Here is a 17,720-nt window from a genome sequence, read left to right as displayed (position 1 = left end):
AACGCGTCACGCAACGTCACAAACACGTCGCGGCCTCGTTGAATCTGCAGCAGCGGCTGATAAACAGCGCGGTCCTTCAACGCGTTGGGGGCTGACGCGGACCGTGCGTCCGGATTTGAACACCAATCGGGAGAATCGGGCGTTGATGGCATGAACAATATCTCAAAGTTACACATCAGCACAAGATTCTTTCGCAAAAACCCCAAGCAGCGTTTCGCAAAGAGTAGTTTGCGCCCTCCAGCGGGTAAAGCCTATATAACATTGTCAAACGTGTATAAATGTGTAAAATTGGAGCAAAGCGGGCCTCTCGGGTTTTACCTAAAAATATAAAATATATTTTAAAAAATGATTATTTTGTCGTATTTTTTCACAGCAATTGTCTTTTTTTTTGTATTTCTTTTGTAAATAAATATTACTGAGCTCCGTCCACCGCGCGTTCCGCCACATCCAAAATGGCGTCTTTTTGAGTCCTACCCGCACGTTACGCACGTTACGCACACGCTACGCACGTTACCTAACGCGTAACGCGCGGCGCCCGTGTGAGTTGTGTTGACAGTAGCAGCAGGAGCTGTCAGCGGAGTAGCGGCCGCCCGTCCCCGGAGCCGAATGGACCGATCGTAACGCCGCTTTTTCGACGTCGCCCGCCCGCTTGAGCTTAATTCAACAACTCTGTCCGCAGTGTTCACACAGCGAAACATGGCGGAGGACCAGAGCTCCCAGCCCTGGTCAATCAACAAGGACGATTATGTTCTCAACGAGGTGATAGGTGAGTAGCTAAGCTAACGTTAGCAATGTGGCTAGCGGCTAACGGCGAGCTAGCCCTCTGCTGCCTTTCCAGCATTCTCTGTGCCGCTTTACCAGAAAGCATTGAGTGCGCAGCTGCCAGCAGACCAGTTGTTTCTCTAAACCAAGTCGCCTCACAGCGCTAACCGAAGATATTCTCCCCAACGAGCCTAATAAGCCAGACGGTTGTTTAGCTTGAAACTAGCCAGCTAGCGAGTTAGCTGCCAGGGCATGAAGACTAGAGGGTGAAGTGTTCAAGTGGGCGGGGCTCTTTTTGCTTGACTTATGATCTGGCTTAGTGAGTCATACATAGTTTAGACCAGTCTGAAGAACGTGACTACCACGAAACGGAACCACCACGGTACATGATGTACATCTAGACTCAAATACACTTACTGCACACTGCAGCACGGTGCGTGTTCTACTTAATGACGCAGTGATGTCATAATCACCCCTAATTCCTGCCATAATTGATAGTAATCATCCAACTCCTGATGAAATCCAACACAAAGTCAAGCTGATAGAGATCCCCTTGTTACTTATTTAAGTTAAAGCCACCCATATCTGTCAGTGAGGATAGATGTGTGATATATGGCTCACTTTGACGCTGGTCCTTCTCCACTAACCTGCAGGGAGCGGAGCCACAGCCGTGGTCCAGGCAGCCTACTGCGAGCCCCGGAAGGAAAAAGTGGCCATCAAACGCATCAACCTGGAAAAGTGTCAGACCAGTATGGATGAGCTCCTGGTACGTACGCAGCCCTCCTCGTCTCACTGGTGATGTTTCTATATCAACACTGTCATTAGAGCCCCGAATGCTTAGTGTGAGTCTGTAACAATAGGCTTGGACCAGGGCTGCGTAAGTCTCTGACAAAACAAACAATTGCTTTCCTAGATCTTTCCAAGCAGTACACGGTGCAGTGTATTTATAAAGTTTATGAGATTGGTGTGGTATGTGACAACACAGATTGAAGTTTTGAGTGTCAGTAAACTGTTACTCAAGAACATCCGGATACAGAAAGCGGCCTTGTGTCAGAAAGCGACTCGACTTTTAGGAATTGACATAAACTGTCTGGATCCACTACATTTATAGGTCAGTGGCTCAGACCAACAGCTGGACGCCACCACAGCCAGTTAGCCAGTACTTATATAACATGCCGTGGAACTGGAATCCCCCGGGCCTCCATCGTCTTATTCAAGTGTGTCTTGGCTCAGTGGCCCGATGGTGACATAACCCAGGTCACGCTGCCGCCTCCGGGCTGCAGTACAGCTGAAATCTGGAAGGGACGGCTTTGAAAGATATCCCCACAACGAAAGCCATAGCTAGGTGTACGGTTATAAGAAGGGGCGGGTGGCTTGACGTGGCCGCTTGGGCGATGTCAACATTGCGTGTCACTCATATTGCATTTTGACCAAAGTCTTGAGCGGTGACCTTAACAATAAGCTGAATGCTCTGTTTTTCCTCTGTTGCTCATTTTGTAACCCCAACAACCACCGCTCCTCCTCACCGCAGAAAGAGATCCAGGCTATGAGTCAGTGCCACCACCCAAACATAGTGTCCTACTACACCTCCTTTGTGGTGAAGGATGAACTCTGGCTCGTAATGAAGCTGCTCAGCGGTGGTGAGTAAAGAAACCTCCCTCTTGACTTGACTCTCACCGAACCCTTATCTCGAATGTGTCTTTCACTCGACTTTCTTTGGGCCTTTGTCCCGTTCAACCTCTCCCTAATCAGCAAAGACTTAGACTTGGACTGAAAGGAATTTACCAGATTAGGCAATTAGAGAAGTGGTTGCATTTATAACCGTCTGATTTGTATAAACGATCAATGTGCAGACTTTCTCCCGGAGCCCACTCCTTACTCCAGCCTGCTCTTTTCTGCCGTATAACACTGCTGGGAAAGTGTATAGTAGTGTTTTTGTTTGTCTTTTTTTTGTGAGCAGTCACACAGCACTCTGTCAATTAAGTGACACTAACATCCAAAACATTGAATTTCACACCCTCTTGTGAGCAAACCCGCAAAGCGTTCTCCGACTTCTCCCCATGCTCAGGCTCGGTGTTGGACATCATCAAGCATATCATCTCCCGCGGCGAGCACAGGACCGGGGTTCTTGACGAGGCCAGCATAGCCAGCATCCTGAAGGAGGTTCTGGAGGGTCTGGAGTATCTGCACAAAAACGGGCAGATTCACAGGTGAGGCCGGCGGACGTCTCACTGCGGGTCCAGTGCTGTTTTCATTTGCGGTGTTCAGATCCCAGCTTATCCAATAGGCCGTGCATCACATCAGCTCATCGGTATCTCACCTCCCGCTGGAACTGAGTCGTATGAATGCCACGATTCAGGCCGGTTCTCTGGTTTCCACGTCAACCCGAAACCCTTAATATTTAATACACTGGAAATGCATTATTGAGGAGGGTTGTTTTTACATAACAGTTCTACCCAGGAACACTGTGAACCGCCACCGAGACACGGGTTGGAGAATAAAGCTCCCTGTATACCCCGTTTACACTGTTTGTATGACACGTGTGTGGCAACAATTGTTTGCAATTAACAGACCCTTCATTTATAGCCTCGCGTATCACAAGCACATGGTTTTCCGCGGCCGCGCTTTGTTGCAGCCCTTTTTGAAGTTCACTATACTGCGGGGACTCGTTTTGGATTTTTGTTTTTGTTTGTGTAGAGAGAGAACCTCAGGACCATCGTGATTTCAGCTTGTATAAGCGTGACTGGTTGGTTGAATTAGGCGGCGGGCTGCACTAACAAAACCGTCTTGTATCCGGCGGTGTGGGCCGTCAAAGCAGCGCCAGTGCACCGGTGGAGCGGGGAACGACCGCTGATTGAGATCATATGGTGCGGATAACTCGGTTACACTCCATCGGGGAAAGCTGTGTGCGCGGCCGTGACTGCATTGTGCTTTTCCGGGTCGGAAATCCCACATTTGTCCCCAAGGTGTAGTTTTCCCGATGTATTTTAAGAGAGAAGGCAGAAGGCGTTATTTAACCTAAGCTCACGAATCGCACATAAATTCCAGGGGTCTTATAAAATGTAACGTCAACTGTCCTCATGCTTGCAGGGATCTCAAGGCTGGGAACATACTTCTTGGGGACGATGGTTCAGTGCAAATTGCAGGTACTGTGCGCGCACCTCCCAGCGAAGGGGGAAGTTTATTTCTTCTTACCCATGTAGTTAATCATCCCCTTTAAAAATAAAAAAAACTCTGCAAGCCAGGCGCTTGTCTGCATTTCAATCACATTCTTTCCATGTTGTCTTTGTTTTTTTTATTGCGTTTTCAGTCGAATGAGAACAATGTTTTGTTTGTTGTTCGTTCGCCTGATTTCTCTGAGCCCTATTAGGATAATCGAATCCTTGCCCTCTCACTCTCTCTGTCTTGGCCTTTTACTTTCCTTCCTTCTTCTTTGTCTTTCTTTTTCTCTCACATATTTGCATCCTTGACCTCTCACACACACACACACACACACACACACACACACACACACACACACACACACACACACACACACTGATCCACCTCGACAGACTTTGGTGTGAGTGCCTTCCTAGCGACTGGCGGAGACATGACCAGGAACAAAGTGCGGAAGACATTTGTAGGGACTCCATGCTGGATGGCCCCAGAGGTCATGGAGCAGGTAGTGTGTGTGTGTGTGTGTGTGTGTGTGTGTGTGTGTGTGTGTGTGTGTGTGTGTGTGTGTGTGTGTGTGTGTGTGTGTGTGTGTGTGTGTGTGTGTGTGTGTGTGTGTGTGTGTGTGTGTGTGACATTATGTGCCTTGTGTTTGCCTTTCCATTCCGCACAGTCATACCCTGCAGAAAGACAGTGACGCTGCATTTGTTTTAATCTGCAGGTCCGTGGCTATGACTTCAAAGCAGACATCTGGAGCTTTGGAATCACTGCAATTGAACTGGCAACTGGCGCCGCGCCGTATCACAAATACCCACCAATGAAGGTAACAGTGGGTGCTTTGTTGCCCTTTAGCAAGGCACACTTCTGTACACTCTCATATCTCATTTGGGTTCCGCAAGATACAAAAGGTGAAATGCCACCAAAATAAATCCACAATGTCTTGTAAGAACACTCGATCAACCGCAAAGCCCCTTCCTCCCGAACACGGACAGGTGGAGGTGAGACTGAAACTGTGCATGGGGTGTGCATGTCATCAGTCAGTCATGTGCTCACTTTTCATCCTAGTTGCCAAACTAAAGCAAAATATTTAGAAAGAGCAGATGACAGTCCTCCTCTTCCCATTTCCTTAGTTCTTTCTGCGGCTGTAGCGGTTGGGATGTTTTTGTTTGCCTCCTGGCTGGTGCCATCGCAAGCATAGAATCCTAAAATGAATCATGCTTCTCCATCTGATCGTGAGCAAACGTGCTCGGGTGTCGTCGGAGACATTCGTGTGGTTGTTCGTTTTTATACTTATGTACAGATTATGTATATTTCATTATGCCCACTGGGGGGCAGTGTCTCAACCACAGCGTGTAGAGAACATAGGAGAAAGCTGTGTGACACTATAAGATTCTTGATTAGAAGACTGAAGAATTCTGGGATTAATATTAGCGCATTCTCTTCTGTACCCTTCCACGGCAGACTAGTCTTTTTTAGCCTCTGAACAATCTTGAATTGAGTTGTCAAGTTTTCGGTTTCTTGCCATATCATTTAGTGCTGCATGCTCCTCATCCTGTTGTTTGGGTGAGAAGAGGAGGGATGGGAGTGGCGAAAGGTGAATTACCAGATGCAGTTGTGAGTTTGCACCACTGTGTAACTATGTGTACCTTATGGAAGAATTTATTTTCGATGTATTAGTATGAGGAACGGCTAGTGCTGCGCCTGTGCAGAAACTGACCGACGTTTTCCCCTTTTTAAAATAGATTCAGCTTGAGATTAAATTTTGTTGTGCATGGTTTTAAACAGTTAGTTAGGAAGCATATAACTGAATGTCTGACTAAGTGACCTGAATATGTCTGTCAAAATCGGTGCAAGCTGCCAGTAAACCATGACTTCCTTGGGGGGGGGGGGGTGACCTGAGACAAGTTTCCCTAGAAGGGTTTGTAAACTGAAACACCGTGTCCTTGTGTACTCGGTGTGTTGACCTGTGCCGATGTGCGTGTGCCTCCAGGTGCTGATGCTGACCCTGCAGAACGACCCTCCCTGCCTGGAGACGGGTATCACGGACAAGGAGATGGTGAAGAAGTACGGCAAGTCCTTCAGGAAGATGCTCTCGCTGTGTTTACAGAAAGACCCAGAGAAAAGGTCAGCCTGGAAGAGATCTTCCCGGGAGTAATGAGGCCTCTGTGGGGGTTCCGATGAATCCTGAATGTGACGCTTTCTCCTGTCTTAAAAATGTATGTTCATTTATTTTTAATGTAAACCCTGTTCTTAGGCCGACGGCCGCTGAATTGCTGAAGCATAAATTCTTCACGAAAGCCAAGGTGAGCCGCCCTGCGTGTAATTAAATGATTGTGTGTGTATGTATGTGTATATGTGTGTGTGCACTTTAAAGACATAGTAAAACAAAATAGTAAAACGTTTGTGTCTCATTTTTGCAGAACAACGAGTACCTGCAGGAGAAGTTACTACACAAGGGACCGACTATAACCGAACGATCAAAAAAGGTCTGAAACGCATTAGAGTAGATGTTGAAAATCATCTTTATTATTGTGCCTCATGCGGTCGTCATGTATTGTATATTCATTTCAAAGATTTATATAAAGTTCACAAAGGTTTAGTGTGACAATCCAAATAGAAGATTATTTTTGAGGAATACCTCCTTTTTGATCATTTGGCAATATTTTGGGGGCAGGTATTGGTGCTTTAACAAGATATTGAGACAAGACATACAGTGGGGCAAAAAAGTATTTAGTCAGCCACCAATTGTGCAAGTTCTCCCACTTAAAAAGATGAGAGATGCCTGTTATTTTCATCATAGGTAAACCTCAACTATGAGAGACAAAATGAGGGGGAAAAAAAAAAAAAATCCAGAAAATCACATTGTCAGATTTTTAAAGAATTTATTTGCAAATTATGGTGGAAAATAAGTTTTTGGTCAATAACAAAAGTTCATCTCAATACTTTGTTATATACCCTTTGTTTGCAATGACAGAGGTCAAACGTTTTCTGTAAGTCTTCACAAGGTTTTCACACACTGTTGCTGGTATTTTGGCCCATTCCTCCATGCAGATCTCTAGAGCAGTGATGTTTTGGGGCTGTCGCTGGGCAACACAGACTTTCAACTCCCTCCAAAGATTTTCTATGGGGTTGAGATCTGGAGACTGGCTAGGCCACTCCAGGACCTTGAAATGCTTCTTATGAAGCCACTCCTTCATTGCCCAGGCGGTGTGTTTGGGATCATTGTCATGCTGAAAGACCCAGCCACGTTTCATCTTCAATGCCCTTGCTGATGGAAGGAGGTTTTCACTCAAAATCTCACGACACATGGCCCCATTCATTCTTTCCTTTACACGGATCAGTCGTCCTGGTCCCTTTGCAGAAAAACAGCCCCAAAGCATGATGTTTCCACCCCCATGCTTCACAGTAGGTATGGTGTTCTTTGGATGCAACTCAGCTTTCTTTCTCCTCCGAACACGACAAGTTGAGTTTTTACCAAAAAGTTATATTTTGGTTTCATCTGACCATATGACATTCTCCCAATCCTCTTCTGGATCATCCAAATGCTCTCTAGCAAACTTCAGACGGGCCTGGACATGAACTGGCTTAAGCAGGGGGACACGTCTGGCACTGCAGGATTTGAGTCCCTGGCGGCGTAGTGTGTTACTGATGGTAGCCTTTGTTACTTTGGTCCCAGCTCTCTGCAGGTCATTCACTAGGTCCCCCCGTGTGGATCTGGGAAGTTTGCTCACCGTTCTTGTGATCATTTTGACCCCACGGGGGGAGATCTTGCGTGGAGGCCCAGATCGAGGGAGATTATCAGTGGTCTTGTATGTCTTCCATTTTCTAATAATTGCTCCCACAGTTGATTTCTTCACAACAAGCTGCTTACCTATTGCAGATTCAGTCTTCCCAGCCTGGTGCAGGTCTATAATTTTGTTTCTGGTGTCCTTTGACAGCTCTTTGGTCTTGGCCATAGTGGAGTTTGGAGTGTGACTGTTTGAGGTTGTGGACAGGTGTCTTTTATACTGATAATGAGTTCAAACAGGTGCCATTAATACAGGAAATGAGTGGAGGACAGAGGAGCCTCTTAAAGAAAAAGTTCCAGGTCTGTGAAAGCCAGAAATCTTGCTTGTTTGTAGGTGACCAAATACTTATTTTACAGAGGAATTTACCAATTAATTCATTAAAAATCCTACAACGTGATTTCCTGGATTCTTTTCCCACATTCTGTCTCTCATAGTCGAAGTGTACCTATGATGAAAATTACAGGCCTCTCTCATCTTTTTAAGTGGGAGAACTTGCACAATTGGTGGCTGACTAAATACTTTTTTGCCCCACTGTATTTGAGAAACAGTCGATAGTAATGTGGATATTATGACCAAGCATGATCTGAACAGTCTATTAAGTTCAGAAATAGCATTTCTTTAAGACAACATTGAACTCTGTTGTGATGTTATGAAAACCAGAAACCGTATTATATCGATACAGCCCTGGTCTCAGCACAAACATCTCATAGAAGAGAATAGAAGCCAAAGCGTAATAAAACAAAATACAAAGAAACCATTTTTCTAACAGGCAATAGAATATCACAGAAGAGAGCGATCACCTGATTTTCGACACAGCCAAATCATTTTAGGTGCACTGCAAGCAACTTTGAGGAGAAACACTTCTTTCTGTTTCAAGTGTGTTTGTCGCACCCGACTCAGGTGCGGCGTGTGCCCGGCTCGAGTGGGCGGCTCCACAAAACGGAGGACGGCGAGTGGGAGTGGAGCGACGACGAGCTGGACGAGGAGAGCGAGGAGGGGAGGGCCGCCGTGGCCGCCCTGCGGGTGAGGCCCCATCACCCCCAAAGCATAACACTTCACTGAGACAGAGACAGAAGAAGCGTCACACTCCCCTGGCTTAATGCATGTCATGTGGTTTTATGTTGAGTTGACAAATATTTGAACGTGTTTGTATTTGTGCCATTGCTAGAAATGGTGTTTATCGACTTTTATATTGACGTTATGTTATGCTTGACCTTGTTGTGATAACTTTCATCCATTTTTTAATAAAACATAATTCACCAAATTTTATCTTCAGGTTTTAGGTTTTAAATTTGATTCGTTTCAACTTTAACAAATTGAAACTTCTGACAACCTGCAGACAGCCTGGTTTAAATGTTGTCATAACCACGACTAGAGGCATTGCGTTGTGGCTTCAATCACGTCCGGTCAATTCCGGTCGCAGAATGATCCCGATTCTGATTCTGTACTCGGCCAAAATTTTAACCCCCCCGAGTCCAGAGACACCTGGGGTGTGTTGAGGATTGCTGTTCAACCTGCTCCTGGTGAATGGTATCAAATGGAAGTCACTGACAGAAGTTGTGTTAATCCATCTGTAACATAGCATTACCAGAAATACCAGGGATTTCCGCTAACTTTGTGCCATATTTGCTTTGTTTATTATATTTGTGTGTGGTATGCCAGACTGGTTCCTATTTTAGCAGCTATGGCACAAATTAAGTGTCTTCTCTAAGGGCAGAACAGATCGCATGCAGTTACTTAATTGGTTCAGAGATGATCCTGTGTTGAACCGTTACGCAGAGTTGATGACTGGATGTGGGATTCTTCTTTCCTATGATTCATTTCATTTTATTGTTTTGTAATTCAGTTTAGTCCTGTGGACAATGCCATAATGGGCCAAACCCTTTATCATTCCAACATTCTTCTTTGTTTTTAAGGGACGTAAAAAAAAGCGTTGCATGTTATTTGTTGAAATCCTGACAATCTGTCATGTCCGTTCTGCAGTCGCCCAGAGTGAAAGATGGATCGCAGAACATGGAGGTGAGTCCAATCATAGCGGACATGACGCAGAGATTTTGATTTGTGCATAATATCCTGAGATGTGGATCTGCATGACTGTCTGTTGTGTTTCTTCTTCTCATTGATGGGATACCTGGACGGGTTAAAAAAACCCAAAAACAATTATAAAAATAATTATAATAAGTACTCTCGCTGATTTGTGGTCGTTGTCTCACCCTGCGTAGATTTTCCCTCCATCAGTTGGCGCCTCCAGCCACCTGCAGCCACCTGCTGCGGCTCCGGAGAACCTGGCAAACACCGCCCCCACTGGGGGAGACGCGCCACAGCAGGCGGCCCCCCAGACCGCCAGCCCCTCACACGCACCCACCGCACAGGTAAATGCGAAGGAAAATAGAGACGAGATGAGACGCTGAGACTCCATCACAATGATATTTCAATGTTTTTTCACAATTTTCCGAAAGACAAATCAACAAACGCAATGGTCAGAACAAATGAAAATGCATGCAGAGAAACATAAATTATTCTGGTTTATCCAATTCAACTCGGCCGTGATTCCCTTTTTGTGCGTTAATGGTCATACCATTCTTGCTGGGAAAGGTGGACCCCGCCACAACAATGGAAACAGCCTATAGAGGAGCACATGCATAAGGAAAATGGATGAATGGCTGTTTCATGAAAAGTGCCAGCTAAAAGAAAAAAAGGTTTCAGATGTCCCACTTTAAATCCCACGTTGTAACATCTTAACCGCCGTGCCCCCAACAGGAAGTGAGCGAACCCGGTGTGAACGTTGCCATTAGCTTGGTTCTGAGGTTAAGGAATCTGAAGAAGGAACTCAACGACATTCGATTTGAGTTCATGCCGGGCAGAGGTGGGTGTCCCGCTCCCGTCCTCGTCCTCGGGGCCTTTTTGTTTTTGTTCTGTGAGATGACGTTGTGACCTCCTCTCCCGTCCCTGACCACGCCCTCCGTTTCTCTGCTCAGACTCAGCGGACGGCGTGTCTCAGGAGTTGGTGTCGGCGGGTCTCGTTGACGGGAGGGACTTGGTTATCGGTGAGTGAATCTGTGTGATGGACGGTTTCCATGACAGCGTATAGATCAGGGTGGTGGTACTAGTCGACACTATTTTCCAAGGGCACCGTCGCTGCGTCCCGTGCTGAGCGACGCCCAAGACGATTGTGATTGGTTTAAGAAATGCAAACAAGACGGAGGGTTTTTCCCCTCTGCACCAGAATGACAGCGGGTTGAACCAGACCTTCCTCCATCTTTAAAACCAAGTGTGGGGAAAGGTCTATGCGAGACTAGACACGAGGAGTCTCCAAAAAAAAAAGCCACATTACATGTGTTCACACTTAAGACATGTAAGAGCTCATACTGAAAATATTCTGAAATGTTGTGTTTATGCTCGTTTGAAGTTGTCATGTTTTGTTCTTTATCTTCCCTACAGTTGCTGCCAATTTGCAAAAGATTGTCGACGATCCTCAAAACAACAGAAATGTGACTTTTAAACTGGTAAGTGACAACATTTAGTGACAAAGGGTTGTTGCAGGATCGTAGAACACGGCCCTCGTCAATTGAAATGTCTCTTAAAAAAGGCAAATTATTTATTTTCTGTGGCAAGAAAAAAAAAAAAAGACATGGCCAATAATAGTTGAACGGGCCTTACTCTGAGCTAAGAAATACAAACTATAAGGATTTGTGCATTATGAATTTTAAAAGTCCCATATTATACCCCCTTTCGACAAGTTGATATTGTCACTGAGGCTTTGTATCACATGTTGTTTCATTCAATCAGGAAACAGGAAAATGTTATTAAATGAATACATCTACAATAAAAGCACACTGTTTTTTATTGGTTTTGTTTGGAGGAACACGCAGCGGCGCAAGCTACCGTCAACGTTACCGCCAAACCTTAATTTTTTTAAATTATTATAATTAGAAAGGGGGGGGGGGGCACCTAGTTTTTCATACTAGGTCCCCTTTAAGGGTGGATGCTACCTTATACCTCTGATCACTTCTCCTCAGACCAGCTCCAGTGGCTGGTGGTCATTGCTGAAACCATGGAAATGACCTTTTATATATAAACCTTGATATTTCTGAATTCAGATTTCACATGTTTTTGTAGTTTAGCTTGATGATATTGCCAGAAAGTGATACCGAGCAACTACCCTAACCCTAACTGTAAAGAAAAAGTCCTTTTGAGTCAAGTCTCTTTTGACCTTTTGAATTGACGTCCTGTGCTTCCTTGTCTTTCAGGCGTCGGGTTTGGATGAGTCGGAAATCCCAGATGATGTTAAGCTCATGGGCTTCGCCCAGCTCAGCATCAGTTAACTGGCGTGCAGCCCACAACAAAAGGACAGCAATAAATGGTATTGCACGGCTGCATTATTTCTCAATTCCAAGAAACCACTACTGCCAAAGAGGAGGTGGAAGGTCAACTCCTGGCAGGAGTGTAAAACCTACTGCAGGATGCACGTGGACCACGCTGAGAAAGAGAGCAAAGCTCAACACAGGAATCACACTTGAAAAGTTTACAGTGCGCCTACATAAATGGGAGAACAGCAATCAATGACATCAATTGAATTACGTTTTGGTTTGTTCTTCTTCTTTTCTTTAGTTTTCCTTTCTCTTCTCTATACATAAGCACAATCCAAACCAGCTCCTGCCAGTACTGGATGCGATAGCCTTTTTTTTTTTTTTTTTTTTTTTTTTTTTTTTAATTTAATCAACTTGTGCCACTGAACTCACCAGAGTGTTTTGCCACCTTTATTTGGCACTTTACACAAATCCTGATTTAATAAAGTGTAAAGTCAGCCTTAGTTAGCAGAACTATAGATTCCACTGGGGACTGTAGTGTGACTGAGAACAAAATTGAGTCCGCAGGTAATTTACTGGTCGTATATTGTGAATGGACACCCGATGAAGACACCTCTTTTAACATTGACATTAAAATAATTGACAAGTCATGTAGAGTTATTTTAACTGCACCTTGGTTATAGTTAATTTAATGCACTTCATTTAATATTTGAGGTGAACAAATAAAGTCTGCCCTAAACAACTCAAAAAAATAAAAAACCCACCACAGAGTAGGACGACGTTCAACAGATCCATCCACGTTCAGTATCCACACATTAGTGCTGTTTACTGTGACACACAGTCCCCTCTGTCCAGTGGATCCTCCCAAGGTTCTTCCCAGGACAAGAGTTATTTTAATGAATAATACGTTCCAATTTCCTTGTACTATGCAATAGTTAATTTCTTTTCACCGCCTGTGATCGCTGGTTCACGGAGACGTGGTTTGGGAAGCGGTGCGCGTACCTCCGCAGGAGCCGCTGTCCGGTCTGAACGTTAGCCGTTCAGGGGACCCCTGCGTAACATGCAGCTGCCATTTAAAATGGATAAATGTCGCCGAAGAGAAGGAAGAATTTGGAACTCTTAAATACGGTGCCATGTCATACATCAGGAATGACTTCTTTTTTTTTTTCCTCTCTCGCTCTCTCTCTTGGGGTGGGGATGTTTGATCTTGAAATTCCTCAAAAAGGAATTTAAAGAGGATTGTACGCAGGAAGATTACAAAATTTCCGCCCGGGTCAGCTATCGCTCGATTTGCCCTCAATATAAACGACGACAGCTTGTGTTTTCCGTCTCTAAGCGAGTTGACTGGACGGCGCAGGAGGCTTCGCTTGGTAAAACACTGACCCACATATCTGTTGTCACTCCCAGTGTAGCTGAATGGCTGGTCTCTATCGTGTGCAAGGGCTGTGCGGTAGCTCAAGAGTTCAGGTACATTATTGTAAATGGTGTATTAAAAAAACAAAAAAAACCTTTTTTTTCAAAATGTTTTAAGTTTAATGGGGACTGCACGCATGGTCACACAAACACCATGATGTTTGTACGCGAGTATGTAGATTCATTGACTGTTTTTAAATTGAAGTAATTTAAAAAAAAAGACTACTCATCAGAATAATCCGTGATTCCTCCCGTACAGTACACAAATAACTTACTTTATATTGTTTTTTTTTTTTTTTTTATTCCCTTTATTGTGTTCTGCCGTCTGCCTTTTTTTAAATGCTAGAATATCACTAATGACGCACAAAATGATTTTGTTCTATTGGCACCTTATATTTACTTGCTTGTTTTAGAATAACGGGTGGCTTGTAATCACATACGCTGTGCTTTCATGTAATGAGAAATGCAGTTCTCTCCAAAATTGTGTCCATTTCAATTTCCTGACGATAGTAGATTTACAAAAAAATGTTGTTTCCCAGTAACTGCAAAGGTGGCACAAATATCACCATTATACTATTTTATCTGTGTTTGTGGTGGTACCAGATCAATGGATGTTCAAATTGGTAGTTACATGCTTCGAGTAGAGTTTAATTTGAAGAGTTGAATGGCAAAATATTGCTTTTTTTTTTTTTTTTTTTTTTTTTACACAAATCATTAAAAGTTCAAAATTAAACACGCTTTCATCATAAATTGTGTAAACTACAATTTATGGGAACAGGTTTGATTGCATTCTAGGACTTTGTCATACAGAATCCCAATAAATTTGTTGTTAAGAAGTTGTCAATAAACACAGAAATGTTTCAGGTGGTAAATAAAGTCACATGATGGAACTCAAAATTATGAGTCAGGACTTTGATTAATTCATCTTTTTTTAGGAGGAGTTCATAGTTTCCTTGGCTCTGGTTGAGGAGGGGGCCTGAGGAGTGAGGACGGTTCCTGGCCAGTAGAGGACGACAGATGCCAAATTTTGCTCAAATCAGGAAAACTCAAATGACATAAACCCGGATTGGATAAGCAAACACTGTCCCAGGGAAGAATCACAGACTGTGGGGAGTCGGTGTAAGGACGTAAATAAACTGAATTAGTTTTGATTGAGTTGCTTCTTACCGTCGTCAATCTCCAGGGTGTTAAAGAATGGCGCTTTTAAACCGGTTCATACCCCTACAAACGCACTGATGTGATGCTGCGACGAGCAAAATGTATGAAAGCGTATTGAATAACTTGCATGAATGCATGGTAAGGTGTCAACAGGTGGTCAAAGCACAACTCGGCTCTTGTTATTACATCAACCCGGCTGTGGTTTATTATTGCCCTTGTGTCATTCTGCTGCGTTGCTGCAGGGGTTGAGTGAGGTGACACGGTTCATGTCGTATTTTTAAGATTATACATGTGCCCAATGCGTTGAAAGTCAATTCTCAATTCTGAGAGCTGAATTAAATTCTCGGCTCCACGTGGCTGTCGGCGGCTGCTCACTCTTTGCCTTGTTTAAATAATAATTTTAAAAAAGGTTTATTTCTGGGACACACTATACCGTCGTGGTTGACGTAATCTAATGTAACGAATGTTTATCCATCGTTCCTCTTCACGACTCCAGTCAACGCAGTAAGCTCTGTGTAAAGTCGGACAAGTTTCTCAACCTTTTTTACCTGTCAGGACACTTTTTTACAATGCTATCCGCTATCCCGATGACCACATAACAACAACAAATATTCACAGATACAAACACTTCTGACTTTTATTATGGCCTACTAATGGGCAGTGGCAGTTGTGGGGATCCAGAGGTCCCAGGCAGGGCCTATGTGAGGCCCCCGGGGAAGGGAAACTCTTTAGAGGGAGCTGTTTTCAGAAGAAGACAATAACATAAGAATGTGATGAGGGATATATTAAATACTTGTTCAAAAACTAGAAGAAATGATTCAGGAGTCCTTCCAGCAAAGGAATCATTTGTTCGCCGCTATTTTTCTGTTCCTTCATAAATATAGAATTTCAAATTGAACACCCGAGAAAGAAATAGAAAACTCTGAAATGTATTTTTTCTCTTTTTGTTTGTTATTTATTTTTATTTATGTTAGTGTACACCTTTCTCAGACAATTTCCATTTCTACCTGATTTGGAATATACATATACTGTATATATATATATATATATATATATATATATAGACACATTTATACACACACACATTCATAGACACACCTATCTATCTATCTATCTATAGATAGATAGATAGATAGATACAGTAGATAGATAGATTTACATACTGTACACAGACACACACACACACACACACACACGGCAAATTCCTCATTCACAAAATAGCGCTCAGAGACAAGGGCCAAGTGTGAAGTCAACCTGGTGGGTGATGGTTGAGATGCTGAAGGAGATTGAAGGAGATGCTCAAGCCTCATGAGCCTCAGCAGCACAAGGACATGAGCTGCTGAGGGAGGAATTCCATGTGACCGTATGTATACGTATGTACATGTATGTGACAAATAATCACTTGAACTTGAACATGAACCTGGTTCAATGCTGAGTGAATCTTTGAAAGGCAGCAAGTCGAGGGCACGTTTAAAAAAAAAAGGAATCCCGATAACAACGGAGGTTTTCATCCAAATGTAGACCAACGTCAGAAATAATGAATAATAAATAAATAAAAATGTAAATTTGGTGAGTTTCCATTCATCGTTAGATCGAATTCTAAGCTCTATGCTCAAATACGCTGCACAACTATGATGTTATAGAAAGATTGTTATGGAAAGAAATAGCAGCGGCCGACATGGCCGCCAGCATCTTGCGTGGAGCTTCTGATGACCAGACTGTCAGGCTGTCGTAACGACTCGATGCCTTTATCTCTTGATACTTTTGATGGACCTCATCCCTCTTGATGTCACGGATTCTGCCTCGTGGAGTTACAGTGTGGTGTGATATTATGGGCAGTAACGTCATCCTCACAACAATAGCAGCAAGATGCGCCCGGCTCTGCCCCGTCGCCCGGCTGTTGGCCCTCTAGCCCGGTTGTTTGCCCCGTTGCCCGGTTGTTTGCCCCGTTGCCCGGCTGTTTGCCCCGTCGCCCGGCTGTTTGCCCCGCTGGTCTTGGCAACAAGTTTCAAGGTTCACTGGGGCTGGGCGGCGACCCGAGACCGATCTCCTTACTTGGAAGAGAGCTTGCCTTACATTATGAAATCATTGATCTACATCGCTATGAACCTATGACAAGGACCAAAAAAAAGATGTGGGTATTCACAAGGCTTTGCGAGGGACCGTCTCATCTATTCTAATTCATTTGTATCTACCGATCTAACCTCGTAGATGTTGAACACAAATACACAAATACCCCCTCCCCCATCAGCCTTCCACGCACACTGACAAACTGAATAGAGTTAAGAAGCACTTGAGGCTCTTAAACTCCGAAATGTGTATGAAAAGGGTGTGAAAGTTTAACAATTTAAATATTTACAAAAGGACCATTACGTCGGGGGTGGGTCAGGCCGGCGCTCCGGTGCTCCACATTTACATTTATTTATTGATCAGACGCCTTGGTTCAAAGCCACTTACATGAGCGGCTGGAAACAGAGCACATGTCCACCAGTGGAGCAACCTCGAATTGAAGCCTTGTCTCCTGTTTCTAAATTCAACCAGATACAAGATAGTTGTCAAGAATCAGAATAAAAACAGTGTTATTATTAAAACAAACAAACAAATGAATAAATAAATAAATGTGAATCAGTGCAATATGAAAAGTGCTTATGTGTTTTGCATAATGTGACAACAACTTAAAACTAGTCAATGAGGTGTCTTGGAATGTGTGCCGTCCCAAGACAGTACCCATTGTATAAGATAATTATTAACAGACGGTGCCAGGGGTCTCAAGAGAGAGCCCATTGTCAGGGGTCCCGGTGATAAGGGAGGTGAAATGTGAACGACGACCTATGTAGGGGAATCAGATGGTCACCGTTGTCTCTGGTTAAGCATAAAAGAACCTGCCTGAGTTTCATCCGGCAGAGAATCCATCCGGCTCAGTTCTCTCCCAGGCGAACCATGGAAAGTCTGGTCTGACGCTGTTCTTTTGTAATTAACCTATTATTTTACTTCATCAACACATCAAATTCATCAAGAAACTACATCAACATCAACAAAAAGAAGAACAGTTTATTTGTAGCTCAGACAGGGCGGGGTTTTCAGGGGTTTCTTGAAGGTTTTGAGTGTCTCTGCAGACACCCGACACTCGGGC

At 44.0% G+C, this 17,720-nt stretch overlaps 1 protein-coding gene across 1 annotated transcript; it reads left to right on the top strand.

Moving 5' to 3' along the window:
• The first annotated feature begins 666 nt into the window (after window positions 1-666).
• LOC307238124 (serine/threonine-protein kinase OSR1-like) lies at window positions 667-14,131 on the top strand. The gene is made up of 17 exons (XM_080010992.1): window positions 667-766; window positions 1,416-1,528; window positions 2,294-2,402; window positions 2,831-2,972; window positions 3,853-3,908; window positions 4,317-4,426; window positions 4,640-4,741; window positions 5,909-6,042; window positions 6,173-6,221; window positions 6,339-6,404; window positions 8,607-8,729; window positions 9,690-9,725; window positions 9,929-10,078; window positions 10,467-10,572; window positions 10,685-10,753; window positions 11,148-11,212; window positions 11,957-14,131. The coding sequence occupies exons 1-17, from the start codon at window positions 697-699 to the stop codon at window positions 12,029-12,031; spliced, it is 1,575 nt and encodes a 524-aa protein (XP_079867118.1). The 5' UTR covers window positions 667-696; the 3' UTR covers window positions 12,032-14,131.
• The last annotated feature ends 3,589 nt before the right edge of the window (window positions 14,132-17,720 follow it).

This window comes from Zeus faber (assembly GCF_960531495.2).
Source record: "Zeus faber genome assembly, chromosome: 12".
Taxonomy (NCBI): domain Eukaryota; kingdom Metazoa; phylum Chordata; class Actinopteri; order Zeiformes; family Zeidae; genus Zeus; species Zeus faber.
The sequence above is the reverse complement of the archived record's forward strand: the minus strand, read 5'-3'. Positions and strand labels throughout refer to the sequence as shown.

What these genes read in the sequence shown, in the direction of transcription:
- LOC307238124 (XM_080010992.1), top strand. Translation starts at nt 697, where the DNA reads ATGGCGGAGGACCAGAGCTCCCAGCCCTGGTCAATCAACAAGGACGAT. An exon ending in CGGGAGGGACTTGGTTATCG is followed by an intron (nt 10,754 to 11,147) that starts GTGAGTGAATCT and finishes TCTTCCCTACAG; the next exon opens with TTGCTGCCAATTTGCAAAAG. An exon ending in GAAATGTGACTTTTAAACTG is followed by an intron (nt 11,213 to 11,956) that starts GTAAGTGACAAC and finishes CTTGTCTTTCAG; the next exon opens with GCGTCGGGTTTGGATGAGTC.